Source organism: Pavona decussata, unplaced genomic scaffold (genome assembly GCF_977016875.1).
Source record: "Pavona decussata unplaced genomic scaffold, jaPavDecu1.1 SCAFFOLD_391, whole genome shotgun sequence".
Classification (NCBI taxonomy): domain Eukaryota; kingdom Metazoa; phylum Cnidaria; class Anthozoa; order Scleractinia; family Agariciidae; genus Pavona; species Pavona decussata.
In genome coordinates this window covers 497,984-514,313 of record NW_028145763.1, presented here as the reverse complement: position 1 = coordinate 514,313, position 16,330 = coordinate 497,984, and the positions used below count along the sequence as shown (strand labels likewise).

General features: G+C 39.7%; 2 protein-coding genes across 3 annotated transcripts in view; both read right to left on the bottom strand.

The window, feature by feature from the left end:
* LOC146451227 (uncharacterized) overlaps positions 1-16,330 on the bottom strand; it is a 60,243-nt gene that overhangs the window by 2,489 nt on the left and 41,424 nt on the right. Inside the window, exons 4-6 of one of the 2 annotated variants that reach the window (XR_014860055.1) lie at positions 3,588-3,626; positions 978-2,672; positions 224-578 (exon numbers count right to left, since the gene is read on the bottom strand). Coding sequence is in view for 1 of the 2 variants with exons in the window: in XM_085099303.1 (XP_084955429.1) it covers positions 277-578; positions 978-2,672; positions 3,588-3,626 (2,036 nt within the window). In the remaining variant the exon portion in view is untranslated. Of the gene's footprint in view, positions 1-222; positions 579-977; positions 2,673-3,587; positions 3,627-16,330 lie in introns of those variants that run through there. The other variant, XM_085099303.1, reaches the window with a different exon arrangement.
* The window catches only part of LOC146451228 (netrin receptor UNC5C-like), a 31,267-nt gene continuing 27,456 nt past the window's right edge, over positions 12,520-16,330 (bottom strand). The window contains exon 6 of the mRNA XM_085099308.1: positions 12,520-13,378. Within this exon, the coding sequence (XP_084955434.1) occupies positions 12,890-13,378 (489 nt within the window). The 3' untranslated portion in view covers positions 12,520-12,889. The remainder of the gene's footprint in view (positions 13,379-16,330) is intronic.

Genomic DNA, 16,330 nt, shown 5'->3' with positions numbered 1-16,330 from the left:
TTCGATTTCCCGACTAGGCGTCATATGTGGGTTCAGTTTGTTGTTGGTTTCTCGTCCTTGCCCCGAGGGTTTCCTCGGGTACTACGATTTTCCTCCCTCTACAAAAACCAACGTTTCCGGGAAATTCCAATTCGACCTGGAACACACAACACCTTTGAACATGTTCCAAGAGATCTATTTGGTAAACAAATTACAAAAATTAATGCATTACACTTTAGCTTACCGTCTGAGGTCCTTGATTCTGTCATCCAGCACGGTCTCTTGCATTTTCTTGCACTACTCAAGGTAATCCTTCGCATTCTCCCATTCGTTCTTTTCCTTATGTACCATCCCGAGGTCAAAGAGGGACTTGGCTGTGTCCATGTGGTCGTTCAGCAACTCACGACGAATCTTTAGAGCTTCTCCTGCATACTTTTGGGCGCTGCCAAACTCTTTGAGAGCATGGAAATTGTTCGACAGATTGTTGAGGATCGTAGCGGTGAAGGGATGATCGCCCAGCCTTTCTCTGTAGATTGGTAGGACTTGCTCTTTTCTAATTTCTAAGGCCTGTGGGTGATTTCCTTCAAGCGAGAGAGCCACTAAGAGGGAGTGAAATTTGTGTTAACCAGTCATGTAATTGGAAGAAAAAAAACGTATTTTCCCAAGAAAAAAAAATACTTGTTGATACTGCCTAATAAAATAACAAATCTTCATCCCACGTCTTCTAACGCAAAACTGTCATGTCATGCGAAAGGTTTACTCTTCCCTTATTGATCTTAAGATTTATATAGCTCTGGACGAAACAACCAGCCAACTAAATGGAATAATTTGGATTTCTGGGGTAGCAGTTACCCTTTATTACCTATTTTGATCGTGATTTCATATATAATATAAACAGTATCCTAACCAATCAGTTACTTAACGTCCTTCAGAGATCAAAACGTAAAGGGAAATTGCAACCCTTGGATATTTTTTTGTCTTTCCACTTATAAACTCACCTGCCATATCATTTTGTCTTGCACCCAGCATGACTCTGCATACGTCCTCGCCACCTTCCGTGTCACCAGGTGCCTCTGATGCTTTTACGCGAATTCGAATTGCCTCTTCAATCTTGGATTTTCCAAGTGCAAGGGTTCTATCTTCTTTTGCCAGACATCGGCCAAGTTTAGCGAGACACTGGGCTCTGCTGTTACCCTTGTCGATGCGAAGAGTAGTTTGGATGTTGTCGGCCTGCTCCAAGTACTCTTTGGCTCGTGTGATGGCTTCATAACACAGACCAGGTGAACAGGAACAGTTGAAAACTTCTTTGATCCCCAGGGACGTGAGACATTCACTCAGAAACTTTTTGTCCTCCATATCTTCACACTTCTTTCTTAACGATTCGTAAAGAGATTTAAACTTCGTCCTTCCCATCATCTTCGCAAGTAGCTCCCCCACTGTGTTAAAGACATCAATGCATCTCTTCATTCTTTCGCCATCCATTTCACCTTTGTCAATCCACTCACGAAGTTGCATGACGTTTTCTTCCTCCTTCTTAAATTCTTTGATGGCCGTTGGTGCGTTTGTACTGAGAAACTTCTTAAACGTGTCTTTCAGGAAGGCTAAGAAGTGGTCGATAAACTGATTTCGTGCATCACGGAAAACGGCTCTAAAATGGTCGTCCGATGCCTTGCTTTTACAGTATTCGCGAATGACTGACAAGAAAGTATATAAATAAGAACCTCCCCAAAGTATGTTTTTCTCCAGAAGAGAGCATTTGGCCAATTCCAATACATGATCAAAGATGTGATGTTCACTTAATTCTGCCGATTTGAACACGTTTGCGGCACCAGCCGGTGTAAACCATCCTCTCATAAGGGCCAGTTTTACGAGGGTTTCCTTTTTTTGTTCTGTAAGTCTATCAAAGCAAACGTCTAGGCAGACATCGATTTTTTTTTCTTCTGGGACTGCTCTGATCCTTCGCAAATATTCGAATCGCGTCTTTGATGAACAAGCACGCATCTGTTGCAAACGGTTAACTAGGTCGTCGTCAAAAGCCACCAAGGTGTAAAGGACGAGAGGAATACCACTGCAAATATCTGTCAGTTGCTCTACGAATGCTTCTTTAACGAAATTCCCTCCACACACTTTCTGCAAAAGCTGAACTGATTCCTCTAATTTAAATGGAGCCAGCGGAATTCTTTGTCTGCCTATTTCAGGAAAAACTCCGTCATTTACTGAGGAGGTGACCAGTAACTTCACGTTTTTACAACTCGTGATTACTTCTGCAACAAATTCTTCAACCTTCTTCCTGTCGTCAGAGTCATTGAAATGGCTCAGAAATTCAAAGTTATCCAGCAACAAAACTGTGAAGAAATCGCTACCTTTCAGGAAATTCTTCATTGCAGGTATTGGATCATCTTGAGGGTAATGGCCATGGTAAATTTGCTGAACAACCTTCCCTGCAAAATCGTCGAACGAATCAATATATTTGCAGTTCACGTACACAACCACGGTACGGTCGTCAGTTTCCAGTATTTCATTAGCCACCTTAATAGCCAAGGCTGTCTTTCCCATGCCAGGGGCGCCATGTAAGAAGATGCATCTGCATTCGTCTGCTGGATGAAGGTACTTCGTAATTTGTTCACATTCATTTTCACGATTCACAAAATGTGGTACTGCTTGAGGGAGATGAGAGAGTTTTCTTCGGACAACTGTAAAGCAGTGGCGATAACAATGCCTAAAGTTAATTCTAATATAAGATTAGTTAAGTGAGGAAGCCTGACTTGTTATAAGCTTCGTGGTTTCTTTCAGGTTTCCTCGCCATTTATTTTCTTTCTTCAATTTTTTCTTCATTTTTTCTTCCCATCTGTAAATGTTGTGTATATGGCGAAATAAATATTGTATTGTATTAATAAATAAAAAAATGAAAATAGTGCAGCTAATACCAAGCAGTAACATTTTGCCACACAAAAGCAAAATGCAAGTTCAGTCTTATGTCGCAGTTCTTGTACTTCTGCATCTCCAGACTTTCCGGGTGGTGAAGAAGAGATATACAGTCAAAAATTAGTGAGCAGCCGTGTATTGAGCATCACCCTGTATATACTAAGCGGGCATTTCCGAGGGTCCCAAACATTGTTCCCCTCCTTACTGTAAACGTTACCTGTGCAAGCGGTTACTTTTAGTAACGGTTACGCCATTACCTTCTACTTAATTAATTGTATTAAACAATTGGGTTGTTAGTGTTCTTCCATTGGTTTTGATTACTTTCGGTCAAGTATGATGTCTTTCTACGGTTTTGAAGAAATCCAGATGCCAGATTCACAAAGTCCGCCTAAAATGTATCTTAAGTACTGCTTCTTAACAATAGTCTATTGTTGGAATAATATTGATTATAAAAGTAACATTTAATTTTAATAACAACCTTCCCAGAATCCTTTGCACCTTAAAAGCCGGAAGTGCCAATTGACTTTGTCTATTTGAAGCCAAGGAGAGCACCACACCACTCATATCAAATTTTAGAGTGGTGACGTCATCGGTCTCGTGAGCACGCCTAAAAACGCCTTTGACCTTAACCTCTGCGAAAGAAAAAGAAAGAAAAAAACACGAGACAGGAAATTTAAAAATACCTGGGTAATTTTTTTGTAATAATTCAGTCACTCTCGCACCTGCAAAAGAAATTTAAACACCAATATTAGTGATCATGGGAGGAATATGGACTGCAGCACAAATTGAATAAAGAGTGAATGGCTTGTCTGCCATTTTTAATGTGTGTTTCAGCGTGGTAAAAGGTACTGTTTGGAAAGTTTTTGATAGATGACATTGCGTTTGCATTCAGTAAAGACAAATAAGAGCCGAGAAAATTGAGAATACGTTGAGTAGTGAGTGCTTTGTTTTAATGGTGATTCGGTCACTCCCGCGCATGTTAAAACTGGTGTTAAAGAAAATTGAACGCCAATGTTAGTGAACAGGGGAACTCCTGTCTTTTCTTCTCAAAGACAAACGTATCAAATGCAAAAATTGGATGAATATGTTACTCGTGTGCAACCAGTCTACACTTGCTGTATCTGACTTTCAAAATTGTTTTAAACATTTAGAATCACCAGTTAAAGTGTACCTAAGCCCCAATTTTTTTTCTCAAAAAAAAAAAAAAGAAATCTCCGTATTTTGGTGAGTATCTCTGCGATAAAAAGTTAATTTGGTTAAATCTTTGCTTTTTTGTGTTCCGTTAATTCGAGTTCTAAATGGTTCTCGACCATGTAAAACAGGGTCTGGAGAAAGCGGAGTTGTGACGTCAGATCGAGAACGACGCTCAAGCAATTCCCACTCAGTTCTGTTTATTTTACGATCTGTTAACTGGGTACTGGGCGAATGATATTTCTTTTCAATAAATTTGTGGCAATAAATACTTCGAACCAATTAATTTCTCCATATACAGAGATGCCATTAAAATATATGCAGTCCTGAGATACTGTGGGCTCAGGCTAGATTGCCACGTGACGCGCATGACGGTTCTTTGGTCGAGCGAGTGTATGAGCTTGAATCTGGTAAGTTTATCGCTTTGATAGTGTTTTTGTTTACGAGCCATTTTCCTCAGCAGAAGCCACCAGTCTGGCATTATTAAGCTGGAGGTAGAGGAAAACCTCTGAAAGAAAACAGAGGTGGTTTAATGTTGACTGAACCGCCAAACATGCCGTGCAGCAAAAATGGAGGTCCAAGAGTAAAGTTGTCTCTGGCTGTTTGAGACCTTTGGGCGAGTTTGGAGTAGTTAAGAATTCAATGGATTCGATATTTTGTTGGTAGAACTTGGTGGCTCAACATTAAAAAAAAAACTATGAAATGGAAGGAGGAGGAGTTCTACGCTCGCGCTCATTCTCGTTCCCCGAGCCGCCTGGTCCTCTTAGCCGCCAGGTTGGGTCGAGGACCAGTTGGCTCTGGGGACACAGGATTACGGAAGTCCTACATTGTAGGACTTCCGGGTTTCATGTATGAAGTCTTGAAATGTCATTAACTTTAGTGAGAATAACATGGCGGCTGCCAGAGGCCATATAAGATACCGGAGAATGTTCTGCGTCTTCATATTTTGGAATCGATTTCTCTTCGTGAGCGGCTTGGGAACGCAATCAGAATTATTGTCCAAACAAGGAGGGATGTGTTAGATGTCTTTGCCCTTCGGCAAATACTTGATATATATTAGGTTTGGCCCTTCGTTTTTGACTCGTGGCTGGAGGTCAGTGACTCCATCGTTTTGGTCGCATCGCCGTTGAATGCGCTGATGCGGGATCAGATAATCGAACTGGACAGCATGAATGTGCCATCTGCAATGATTCTTGGAGGCGAATCGTTAGACTTCTCTGTATTCGAAATGGAAGGAATATTTTAATAGTGTAAATATTGAATTATTTTATTTATGACCGCCCAGAGACGTTTACTGGAAAAATTGGGAAGGTTTTGGACAGTGTTAAGATTAGTGAAAAGATCAAAGCAGCTGTAGTAGATGAGGCACATCTCATTGCAGAATGGTAACAGTTTTTATTTTGCTATATACTTTGTGATCAGCCTAAATTACACTATACAAACCGGGGTAGGTTAATCTCATTCATTATATTAAAGTTGTACAATGTTATGCAAATCATTAACGGGAAAATAGCTACAATTTGTTCACATTTTTTGGATGGAACTGGTATTTCAAGGGCTCAATTTAAAAACAATGAAAGTAAAAATAGAGTTGGATCATCTGATGGATCATTTGATAGTTAGTTTCTACGTTTATTACACCTATTTTAAAATCACTGGTGATCCTTGCAATTTGATTGGCTCTCAACAGTGCAATTAATTTACGAATCGCACTATTTTTGTCTCTACATCGCATCCCTTTAGCCCATGATGAAGTAATAAAGAAATAAAGTAATAATAACCAGTGACTTTAATAAAAACCGGGTTTCCTGAAGCAAATCAATAAATATTGATAATGAAAAAAAAGTGATTTCAGTGATTTCAAAATGGGTATAACAAATTAGTAATTGAACTTTGCCCTCCACGCAGTTCCATTACCATAGTAAACACATACGAGTAAATTAAAGCGAACTACCTGCTTTTAATGATTTAATACATCAACTCCATTTTCCATTTGTTTGTTCTTACTGTTATACAAAGATGACTGATTATCAGACAAACTAGAAACACTTGTTCAAGTTGTTCCTCCTCGACAAGAAGTCCATCTCTAGTGTTTATAACTACAAATTAACTACCAGACAGATTCATCTGGTTGGATTGTCCATCTCTGCTATAAATTCACCCAATTTGACCTCAGCACACATTAACTGCTTCACCTTGGGCTGTCACCTTGTAGTGGTGGTGAGGCTTGGGTGTCTCAATGACCCTAAGAGCTGTGCCGGCTGGGACTCCAATCCCTGGCAGGTGTAACCATGCCGGATTGGTCGAGGGGTAGAGGCCAGACAAAGAACAGCCCCTGGTCCTCCAGGCTGGGGGTTGGGCGGTGGGCCAATCACCCACCCCCTTAAAACAAAGCAGATTACAGAAACCTTAAACACTCGAAGACAATCTTGGGGCCAATCTCTTGGGGCCAATGTGTACCTTGCTTAAGTAAGCAAAGTATGACGCCCTTGAGCCAAAGCCGAGAGGAACCTCAGGAGCTGAACAAACCACTAATGAGACCAAGGGCTCAGATAAGAATAGGGAACTGGAATGTGAGAATGATGGATGGAAGAATTGGAGTGAGGTACAAATCGCAGCGGCTGACAGAGCTGGTTGGCGGAGTTGTGTTGAGGCCTTATGTGCCACATGGCACGAAGTGGATAGGTGAAGGTGAAGGTGACACATTAACTGATTCACGTATCATATCATGTATTTGCATTGTTTCAGTTCTTTTCTCCCGTGTTGCCTTTAAAGAGGCTCATAAACGTTCTTTGTTATTCTAGTCCTCACAAAAACCTTTGCTCGTTTTTGTATCTTTCATATTATATCTCTGCCTTTTTACTTAGAAGTTAAAGTCATTCTTCCTTTTTTGTTATCCTGGCCCGCCCAGATTAGCTTTGCTACCTGCGGCACCAGGGAAATTGTACATCTAATAAAGTTCATAGTGCCTAGTTCATCACGTTACATGCGTTAAGCCTGCAAGAGACATTTGGGTTCATTGGGTTCAATGAGTGTTCCAAGTATTAAGTAAATTGAAAAGGAGTTGTTCTAAAATAGACCAAAATGTTGACTGGAATTTATATTATGACATAAAATACAATTTTAAGGAATTTTCATATTTTCAGTGACACTCTTTATATGTCTCAAGGATAATTCTAGCAGGTAAGGTTTGAAGGGAGGACAGTGCACATGTAATTTGTGATGTCCTCTTCTACTTCCAAGTAGGGGATACCCGCCCCCCCCCCCCCCTACCCCACTCCAAAAACAACAACAACAACAGCAACAACAACAACAACAAAAAACAATCAGAAAATGAGATTGCTCAACAACTGCATAGTACACATTGTTAATAATTAATAATATTTATAGGGACATTTTTAGACTTGTTTATGCATAGCTAGGTATGCTAAGTGCCATGTTTCCAAATGTACCTATAGTTGCATTGACAGTAACAGCAACAGAGAAAACAAGAAACATAATTGCAAATTCCCTATGGATGGTGGATCCGGACATCATTGCAGTGAACCCAAACAGAAAGAACATATTTTACCCTGCTGCTAGATGCCAACATGCAGGTGATGATGAAATAGAGGCCCCCCTGCTGTCTTACATCGCAAAACTAAAGGGGCTGATAGAGAAGATGCCCTTACTGTACTTTATTCCAACTTAGAAATTTGTGGGGAATGCTTCAGTCATTTGTAATCATCACTTGGCCGACAAGCAGTCATATAGCATGCTTTTGTCTTAGCCAACGAAAACCCTGACTCTTCTACGTTAAAGCCGGACTATATTTCTTTAATCTGGTTTAAGAGTCTTCGCCCTGGAAATAGAAAATGCCTCTCTAGGTAAGCGAATTCCGTTTCTGTTAAAGTTGATAAATTCTAGGGGAATAAATTCTATCACTGTTGTAGATTGAATGGTCAGAACTAGAGAGTAAAATGATCTGAAAGTGAAACGCATTGTGTGCTTACGTACGTAATAACAGTCACGCAGGACAGTTATATCGTGATCTGTATATGTCGCTTGTATCTTGCAGCTGACGATATAGATCGCTTTCTTCGCCACTCGACATACCATCATTGCCATCACCTTTTTGTTCTAACGACTCCAAAACCTTCTCTGAGCAAAGGGTAACCGTTCGCGAGACGCTTCACAGCCGACGCCATTTTGATTCGAAAGAACAGTGACTCACAGAATACATCGGGGAAGGGGAGGGGGAGCGAGGAAATCAAGAAAAAATGAGGGAGCTCGTGGCCCTCCCCTCCCCTTCCCCAATTACGTTGGCCACGCAGGCTACGCCGTGAAGGCCCATTCTATACCTGCCAACTTTTTCTGAGTCAAACGCGTAAGATTTTTGTCTTGTCATGACCGGGATTTCCGAAAACGTCCAAGCCACTTCCGAAGATTTCCAACGATTTTCCGAATACTTCCGAACGTTGCCGAAAATTCCGACGATATTCCGACGACGTTTGAACACTTACGATTCGAACGGATGGTAGACATTTGAAAGCTTTTGTGATTGTTATAAGGAGCAAAGAAATAATACATAACAAATCTGAGATTAAATGAAATTTTTTAGAACTACTCGACCGGATTTGTGAGTCAGGCGTGAGAAATCGTCCTTGATGCGTGAGATCACTGTCTTTAGTCAGCAAGCGTGAGACTCACGCATAATGCGTGAGAGTTGGCAGGTATACCATTCAAATGTTCTACGCTTTCGATTCTACAGAATCTTGTGGTGATCGCCGACATTGTATTAAAACGCAAACTTTTGCAAACGTTTTCCGTCATCACTGTTCAGTTCCGGATATTTACAAGTCTGGACAGAATTGTTTTCAAGTAGTCATCAGGAATTTCCGAGATACTTCTCTGTGAATGCCAAAGTCTTATTTTTAGTCATCAGTCTTGCATCCATCCTGTATGTGACACGTCATTTGATCATATACGAAGTCTTTTTGGACAATCACGACACACACAAAAACAAAAACGCGACCGAGAACTTAACTCGGTGCCTCACGGCCCGAGTAAAAACAAGGCGACCGAGAACTTAACTCGGTGCCTCACGGCCCGAGTAAAAACAAGGCGACCGAGAACTTAACTTGGTGCCTCAGGGCCCGAGTAAAAAGAAGGCGACCGAGAACTTAACTCGGTGCTTCACGGCCCGAGTAAAAAGAAGGCGACCGAGAACTTAACTCGGTGCCTCACGGCCCGAGTAATTATAGTGTGTTGATGAGGAGATGCATTTTTTGAAACAAAAACACGTATAAAGAATCAGGGAACTATATATCCACTCTTGGAATAGGGCTGGAACGTTTCTTAGTGTATCCGTATCTGTCTTCAATGTAGTCAAACAGATCAGTAAGATGCTACAGAAAGATTGATAATAGTAGATGAATTATGCGGACGCCCGAGGAAACAAGCATTTCGGAATTTCCTCGTTATTTTACTGCAATATTTCCATCAAACCGTGCCCATGTGTCAACGGTTTCTTGAAAATATTAACTTCACCTGTTTCTCGATGTTTGTTCTAAAGGTCCATGGTAAGAAATGTTTTTGGTTATTCACAGAACTCGCGTTTCAACACGATTATGTTGACTTAAACAACGATACTGCGATTAGTTTCTGTTTATATGTAAGCTTATATTACAAAATAAATTGGTCAGATCATTTTCCAGGCTATAATAGCCATCCTGTATGTCTGCTCCGAATCTTCGTATAGTTTTAACGCCCTCCTGTAAGGTCCATAGTTCCCATAAATTGTAAATTTTTAAAATATTTTTGGTAGAGGGAAGCTCGAAGCTTGCGTGAAATTCCGCGTCAGCTCATTTTGCTCGCCCATTATTGATATATTATTTCTTGGCATTATTTATGCGGTTTAAACTACAATCATACAATTATCTACTTAAGATATGAACCAAGTAAGTGGTATTCGACTTAATGGTCCTAACCGGTTTACGACGGGAGCTTTTCTGTCGCATTAGTTGATGTCTTTCTCGCTAGTTTTCGCGGCTGTCACGCAATTTACCTCCAAAGAACGGTGTTTAAAGCCACTGCTCATTTTTATGAAATTGTTACATGATTTAATTTTTCAGAAATAAGAAAGATGTCATACCAATTAAGCTTATGTTTTTGTCTCCATGCTATACATTTTTTAATTGCAACACGAAAAACACTACTTTACAAAACAAGACTAAAGGCTGGTTTCCATATGATCGCAGACCTTATTGCGATCTGCGATCATATGGAAACCAGCCTTAACACTACTTACAATACCACCTACAAGACGTTACTTATACTACTTACTATATAATACTTCCTTAGACTGCAATACTTACACTATTTTTTACAGTTTTTTTTCGCTTACACACCTATGTCCCTATTAAATTATAATTCAAAATAGGTTTCCATTTAGCCTCAAACATCTTCCTATTATTAACCTTAGCTGCAATGTGACATTCACACTTCATGAAAGGTCGCAACCTGCTACAATTTGATGTTGACATCTCATCGATCGATCGCAGCATTTGAGTATTTTTGTCCTTTAATTTCAAGTTTTTTGGACAGCACTACATTCAGAATACTTTATAACGAAAAGCATGTAGCATACCTTGAGGTCTTTCATAATTTTGTTATGGACTACTTGAAATATTGGGCTTTAGGTAATCAAATGGCTTCCAAAAAATGTGTCTGTCTACAATTCCCGGGCTGGTTTTCCTGTGACGTCACGATGGCCGGACACCTTGAATTTTTTCAACGCCGATATCTACATTGGCGCCAAGGCTTTTAAAAGTTCGCCACTCCCTCCTGGTCCTGACCAAAAGGTAGGAAGCCTCGATAAAACCTTGAATTTAGCCGTTACACTTTCTCTCTTGTTTTTGCTACGCGCGCTACCTACTGCCCGGCTACCTATGTCCTCAAGCCAAAACACCAGGGCCCAGTTATTCAAAGCCCGATTCAGCTAATCAAGTTTGATTCGAGTTTAATCACTAAGCAATAAGCATTTTTCCAGAAGACATTTGCTCTTCAGTTTTGACTTAAACTTTTCTTTATCTTAAGTTTAAAATCAGCATTGAAAAACAGTTTTAGCGAGAGAGATAAAAACCTCGGTTAAATTTTAATCGGGGATTAGCGTTAATCGGCTTTCTAACAACCGGGCCCTGGTCGACAAGGATCTAAAAGGAATGAACAAATACCAACCAGAGGAAATAAATCACGCAGTAACGAAACAAGGAAGACAGTTCTGTCAGTCTTTTATTACAACAAACTACACTTGGCCATGGTGTGAAATTCTACATTAAAACTACATTAAAGCCAGGATATAACTAAGCTTTGGCTTACAAGGAGTTCAGAACTCCTTTCGTGCGCATTCCTCTCGTAGGTATGCCTGCTTTTATATATGTATACTATATATAATATATTGATTTTTAAAAATTACTTTCTACATTTTTTTTCTTTTAAGTTTTGAGAATTTAACAAAACTTAAGTCTGTGCAATAGCCTAAGGAATCAAATTTATAAAAGATCTTTAAAAAAGGAAAACATAAAAAGTTAAATATCTTAAAAAAAAAATCGATGCATTGAATGCATTAAACTACACGAACGACATTTACGCGCAGCAAAGGTTGCATTGCAAGATGTAAATGTTTGTTGGGCGTCTTTATACAATATTTGTTACGCGCTGAGGATGATACACGCGCAGCAATGAATCGCAACTTGCAAAGCAATCTTTGTTGCATGACGAGTTGAAGCACTAAAGGGTTGTTCCTCAACTTGATCTTGAGCCAACAAAATTGCGGGTCCGACGTAACCTTACAGTGCACGTCTTATACAGAAACAATTGCGCGCAACATTGCACCAACTTTCCAGGCAACCGCGTGCGGATACCTCTACATGAAGACAGTCTTAACGCTTACGAGAATAGATTACGAGAAGGTTTGGGTTTTGTTCTTTTTTTGTTGTTGTTGTTTTTTCTTTTTTTTTTTTTCAACTAGCGCCGCATGCCTACGGCTCCTTTTTAGATGTGGAGATAGACAAAGAAGAGGAAGACATGAAAGTGACGCTCCAATACATGCTGCTTTCTCAGATGATCAAGAATGGTGGGGAACGTTTTCAAAACTACCACACAAATTTCATGGAACGAAGTATGCCATTTTTTAATTTGTGTCAGTTATTTTAATCTTTTAGTGTGAAATACCTGTAAACTAGCTGGTGAGCCTAGCTTGCTGGTCTCACAAAAGCTAAGCGTATTTTCACAATAAACTGCTATCTATCTATCTCTCTCTCTCTCTCTCTCTCTCTCTCTCTCTCTCTCTCTCTCTCTCTCTCTCTCTCTCTCTCTCTCTCTCTCTCTCTCTCTCTCTCTCTCTCTCTCTCTCTCTATCTATCTATCTATCTATCTAACGAAGCAAATAATGCAGAACTGCGTTTTAGTGACGACACAGGTGTCCTCCAGATGGCAAACAGACGTTCACATAGTCGCACGCACAAAAACAAAGGCTATACTGTTCTTCTACACACAGTCCGCCATGCTTGAAAGAATTAAATGTTTGCTGTTTCAGATCACTAACACAGCTTGTATAGGTCATTCAATTCACGGGCCAATTATCAGCCCACGTTCGAAAATCTCCGACGGGGGATAGCTGTTAACTTCGTTCGTCGAACAACGAAACGCGTTGATGGTGGAATTCGTGGCGATAATCTTCGGATAGATATCAGTGCTTCAAAGCAAGGTGCTATACTAATCGTCTTCAAATCAACGAAGTAGCCATTTCTCTTCAGCTTTCTCCCAGCATTAACGGAGCCTCTATAAGGTTAGCAGCGTCCTCTCGGCCTATCTCACGTAGTCTTTTGGCCAGTTCATGGAGAGGGAATTTTTTTCCTTCCAACAGAGTCAACAGAACATCAGTGGGTGATACGCCTGGTTTGCGGTCTTCCAACCATCGAATGTGTTTCATCTCGTAGCCAAGATTTTCGGCCAAACTTCTCCAGTCTGCTTTTGGATGTGCTGGATCAAGAGCAATAATAAGCTCGTTGCGTGTTTTACGAGTCAGTGAGTCCACGGACGGCAAAGACTCGAAACCAACCGAAAAGTAACCAGATGATGTGCGCTTCAGCTGTATGGGAGACGAGGCAGGACTAGCTGTTGCCAGTGCACCTAATACGAGACTCGCTGTGGTGTCCTCTAAAGAATTTGCACCTGCGGCCCTTAGTAAGTTTCCGGAATCCACAGCGGATGTTGCTTTGTTAATGGATTCCGACTTTTCCTAAGACAAAAATGATACAGAATTATACGCACGGATCTACCAGCACATTCCGCGGTTATATATTTAGCCAAGCCTAAAAGCGGAGCTCCAATTTTTAGTAGCATTTATAGAAATCTGCTTAGCGTATGAACGTATCAACTTAACCAGTTCCTCATCCTTTCGGCAGTTATATATGTTCTTAGTGCATATACAGCAAACTGCCCATTAACAATAACAATAACAATGTAATACAGAGGGCCAAATTTTTTTAATGCTGATTTGTTGTAACAGGGGGCAAGTTTTCTTTATTTTCCTTGCCACGAGGGCAAAATTACTTACAGATTGGCTGAGAACGCCAGTTCTACATTTCGTTGCATGATTTCTTCATTTTGACGTTCTTTCAAGTTCTTTGGAGTTCGACTGTTTAAGCAGCGGGTTGTTTGTAGCACCAATGGATGGAAATCCAGAAAGAAAAGAAAGAAAACTCCTAAACATTAAGTTTTCGTGTCTCTTACAAGAAACAACAAAAGATTATTTATGTCAAAGCTCAGAACTTGGATCGAATTGACATTTGTTTAGCTGAGAAACTGAAATCAGTCATGGCAAGTAAGTGCTTTCACCTCGTTACTTCCTTTTCCAAAGAACGATAACCGAGCATAAAAGTGTCCTTTTGATGGGAGGAAGAGGCAGATCAAATTCAGTGGAAGAAATTACTCCGTAAGTTCCTTCTTTAGATCCACCGTTTTCTATTTTTATCGATCTATTCTCTTGGATTTTCAAGCGGTAGGAAGCTGCCTGACATTAAGTTTTATCGTAGTAACTTTGCTCCTGAATTAAACTTATATTCTCTTTCCATCAAATGTGTAAAATTTACAACTCAGTCAATATTGCTCCTACTGCGGAAATCTAAACGTCAAGAAGAGGAGAACACGGGGAAATCACTCTTGGTTGCTCTTAATTGTTAAATATAGTGATTGAAGGATTGATTGATTGATTGATTGATTGATTGATTGATTGCTTGCTTGCTTGATTGATTGATTGATTGATTGATTGATTGGCACAGATTTTTAAGTGTGTTTACAACTGAATGAGAGCCGTGCGGTGCGAACGAAACTGCCCCGAATCAAAATGTTCAAAAATAAATTTCTCCAAGACTATTTGTCCTATCGAAACGATTGAAGTATATTTGTAAAGCTTGAAACACCTAAAATGAGGGAAAATTATTGATTGTTGCTCGGAAACGCATTAGAATATTAAGGGCTAGCAAGTTGCCTAACTGGTAGGAGTTGCGTTCAAGTTAACAGAGAAAGAAAAATTCACCGTTGTTTGCTCATGTTCTCCACAAAACCTTAAATTAGGTCATTTCACGTTGTTCTTTTGCGGAGGACGGCAAAGAAAGGTACCAAAATTTAAAATGCACGTGCACAATCGACCTTTTGCAAATTGTGAGTCGATAAAATATACCTGAATATACCGTCATCATCATGGCAAATTATCACATTTTCTATCTTATCAGTTTGGCCTGCTTCTCGCTTTTATTCAGTTGTTTAGTCGTTTCATTTTAACATCATCAAGTTAGAGCGGTAAGTGTAGCTTCAATTGTGGACCGCATGTCCTTTATTCTTTTGTATCGATTGGGTAATATTCAGTATGCAATTATATGGTTTTCTTCTGGAACTTAAATTGACACTATAGAGGTACTACTTTAGGCGTGACCTTTACCAATCCCACTTATGGATACCGGGAACTACTATGGCAAGTGAACTCCAATTCCGGATAAATTCAGGGTGGAACAGTGTTCATATTTTTGGCCCTTATGGGGACAACTATTTGACATGTCCTTATTAACAATGATGAGTTCAATTCTGATTATGGGAATGCATCTGTCATTCCAAAGAGACTAAATCAAGATATTTGTCAAGTCCTTTAATATTCCTTTCAGTAACAATGTGTTTATGTTCACAAAACATGTCAGTTTTCACTTAAATGTCTACAACATGATTAGTCTTGTTGCCTTTGACTCTCAAGACTTAACTTAATTATCAAGAACATTAAGCAGTCAAATGTCAATGAAGTTGAGGAATTTTTATATCTTGCTCAATCAAATGAGCATCTCCCAAGGACAGATGGCCATACCAACTTTGATATAACTGGCAGTTGATCTTTAACAATTTTATGACCTGATGATGTACATGTAAAATCTTCAAATATCTAAATCACATCATAAAGGGTTCAATGCTAGTGGGTACAAGTGCCTTCATTATCCAAATCCTCTTCAAGTACAGATATCAATATGGCAGAGTTAGAACTTACAAATGCTCCAGACTTCCCTTTTTAGCATATGCATTGTGGATTTTTTGTCTGAAACTTTGACCCATTTTTAACTGTTGACCAATGCAGAAGCAATGAATGAATTAAAGCATTACTTCCAGTCCCCCTTCTGCAATTTTTCAGTTTTGGTTAATTCTCCTGACACCAAAACGACCATTGAGAGATTTGCTACCCTTGCCAAACCTTTTACACTAGTACTGTAGGGTGTGTCAAAAGAAAACTGCGAGAAAAAGGTTACAAATTATGTAAATGATAATTGAGTGTAAAAGGTAGCAAGCCACTTTTTTGCCTTTTTTTACTGCCGAGTAAAAAATACTCTCTAATGTTGCAGTACATTTTACTGTCTTGTTGCTCTCATGTAGACTAACCCTGTGCACAACCAAAATAAACTAGTAACAATTTCACACCCCCAGCACTAGCCCTGCACCATGAATAAAAATATAAAGTGCCCCAAAATTGTAATATTCCGACAAGCACTGGAGAACTTAGGTGTTGGCTGACATATATTTTGGGGCGAACACTTACTATCATGTAAGAATTTTGCTACAGACAAGACCAGTAAATAAATCGACCATTTCCACTGGTAAAAAAAAATAATAAAAATAACAGATCAGTCTCCATGAGTACAAAAAATCCAAAGTA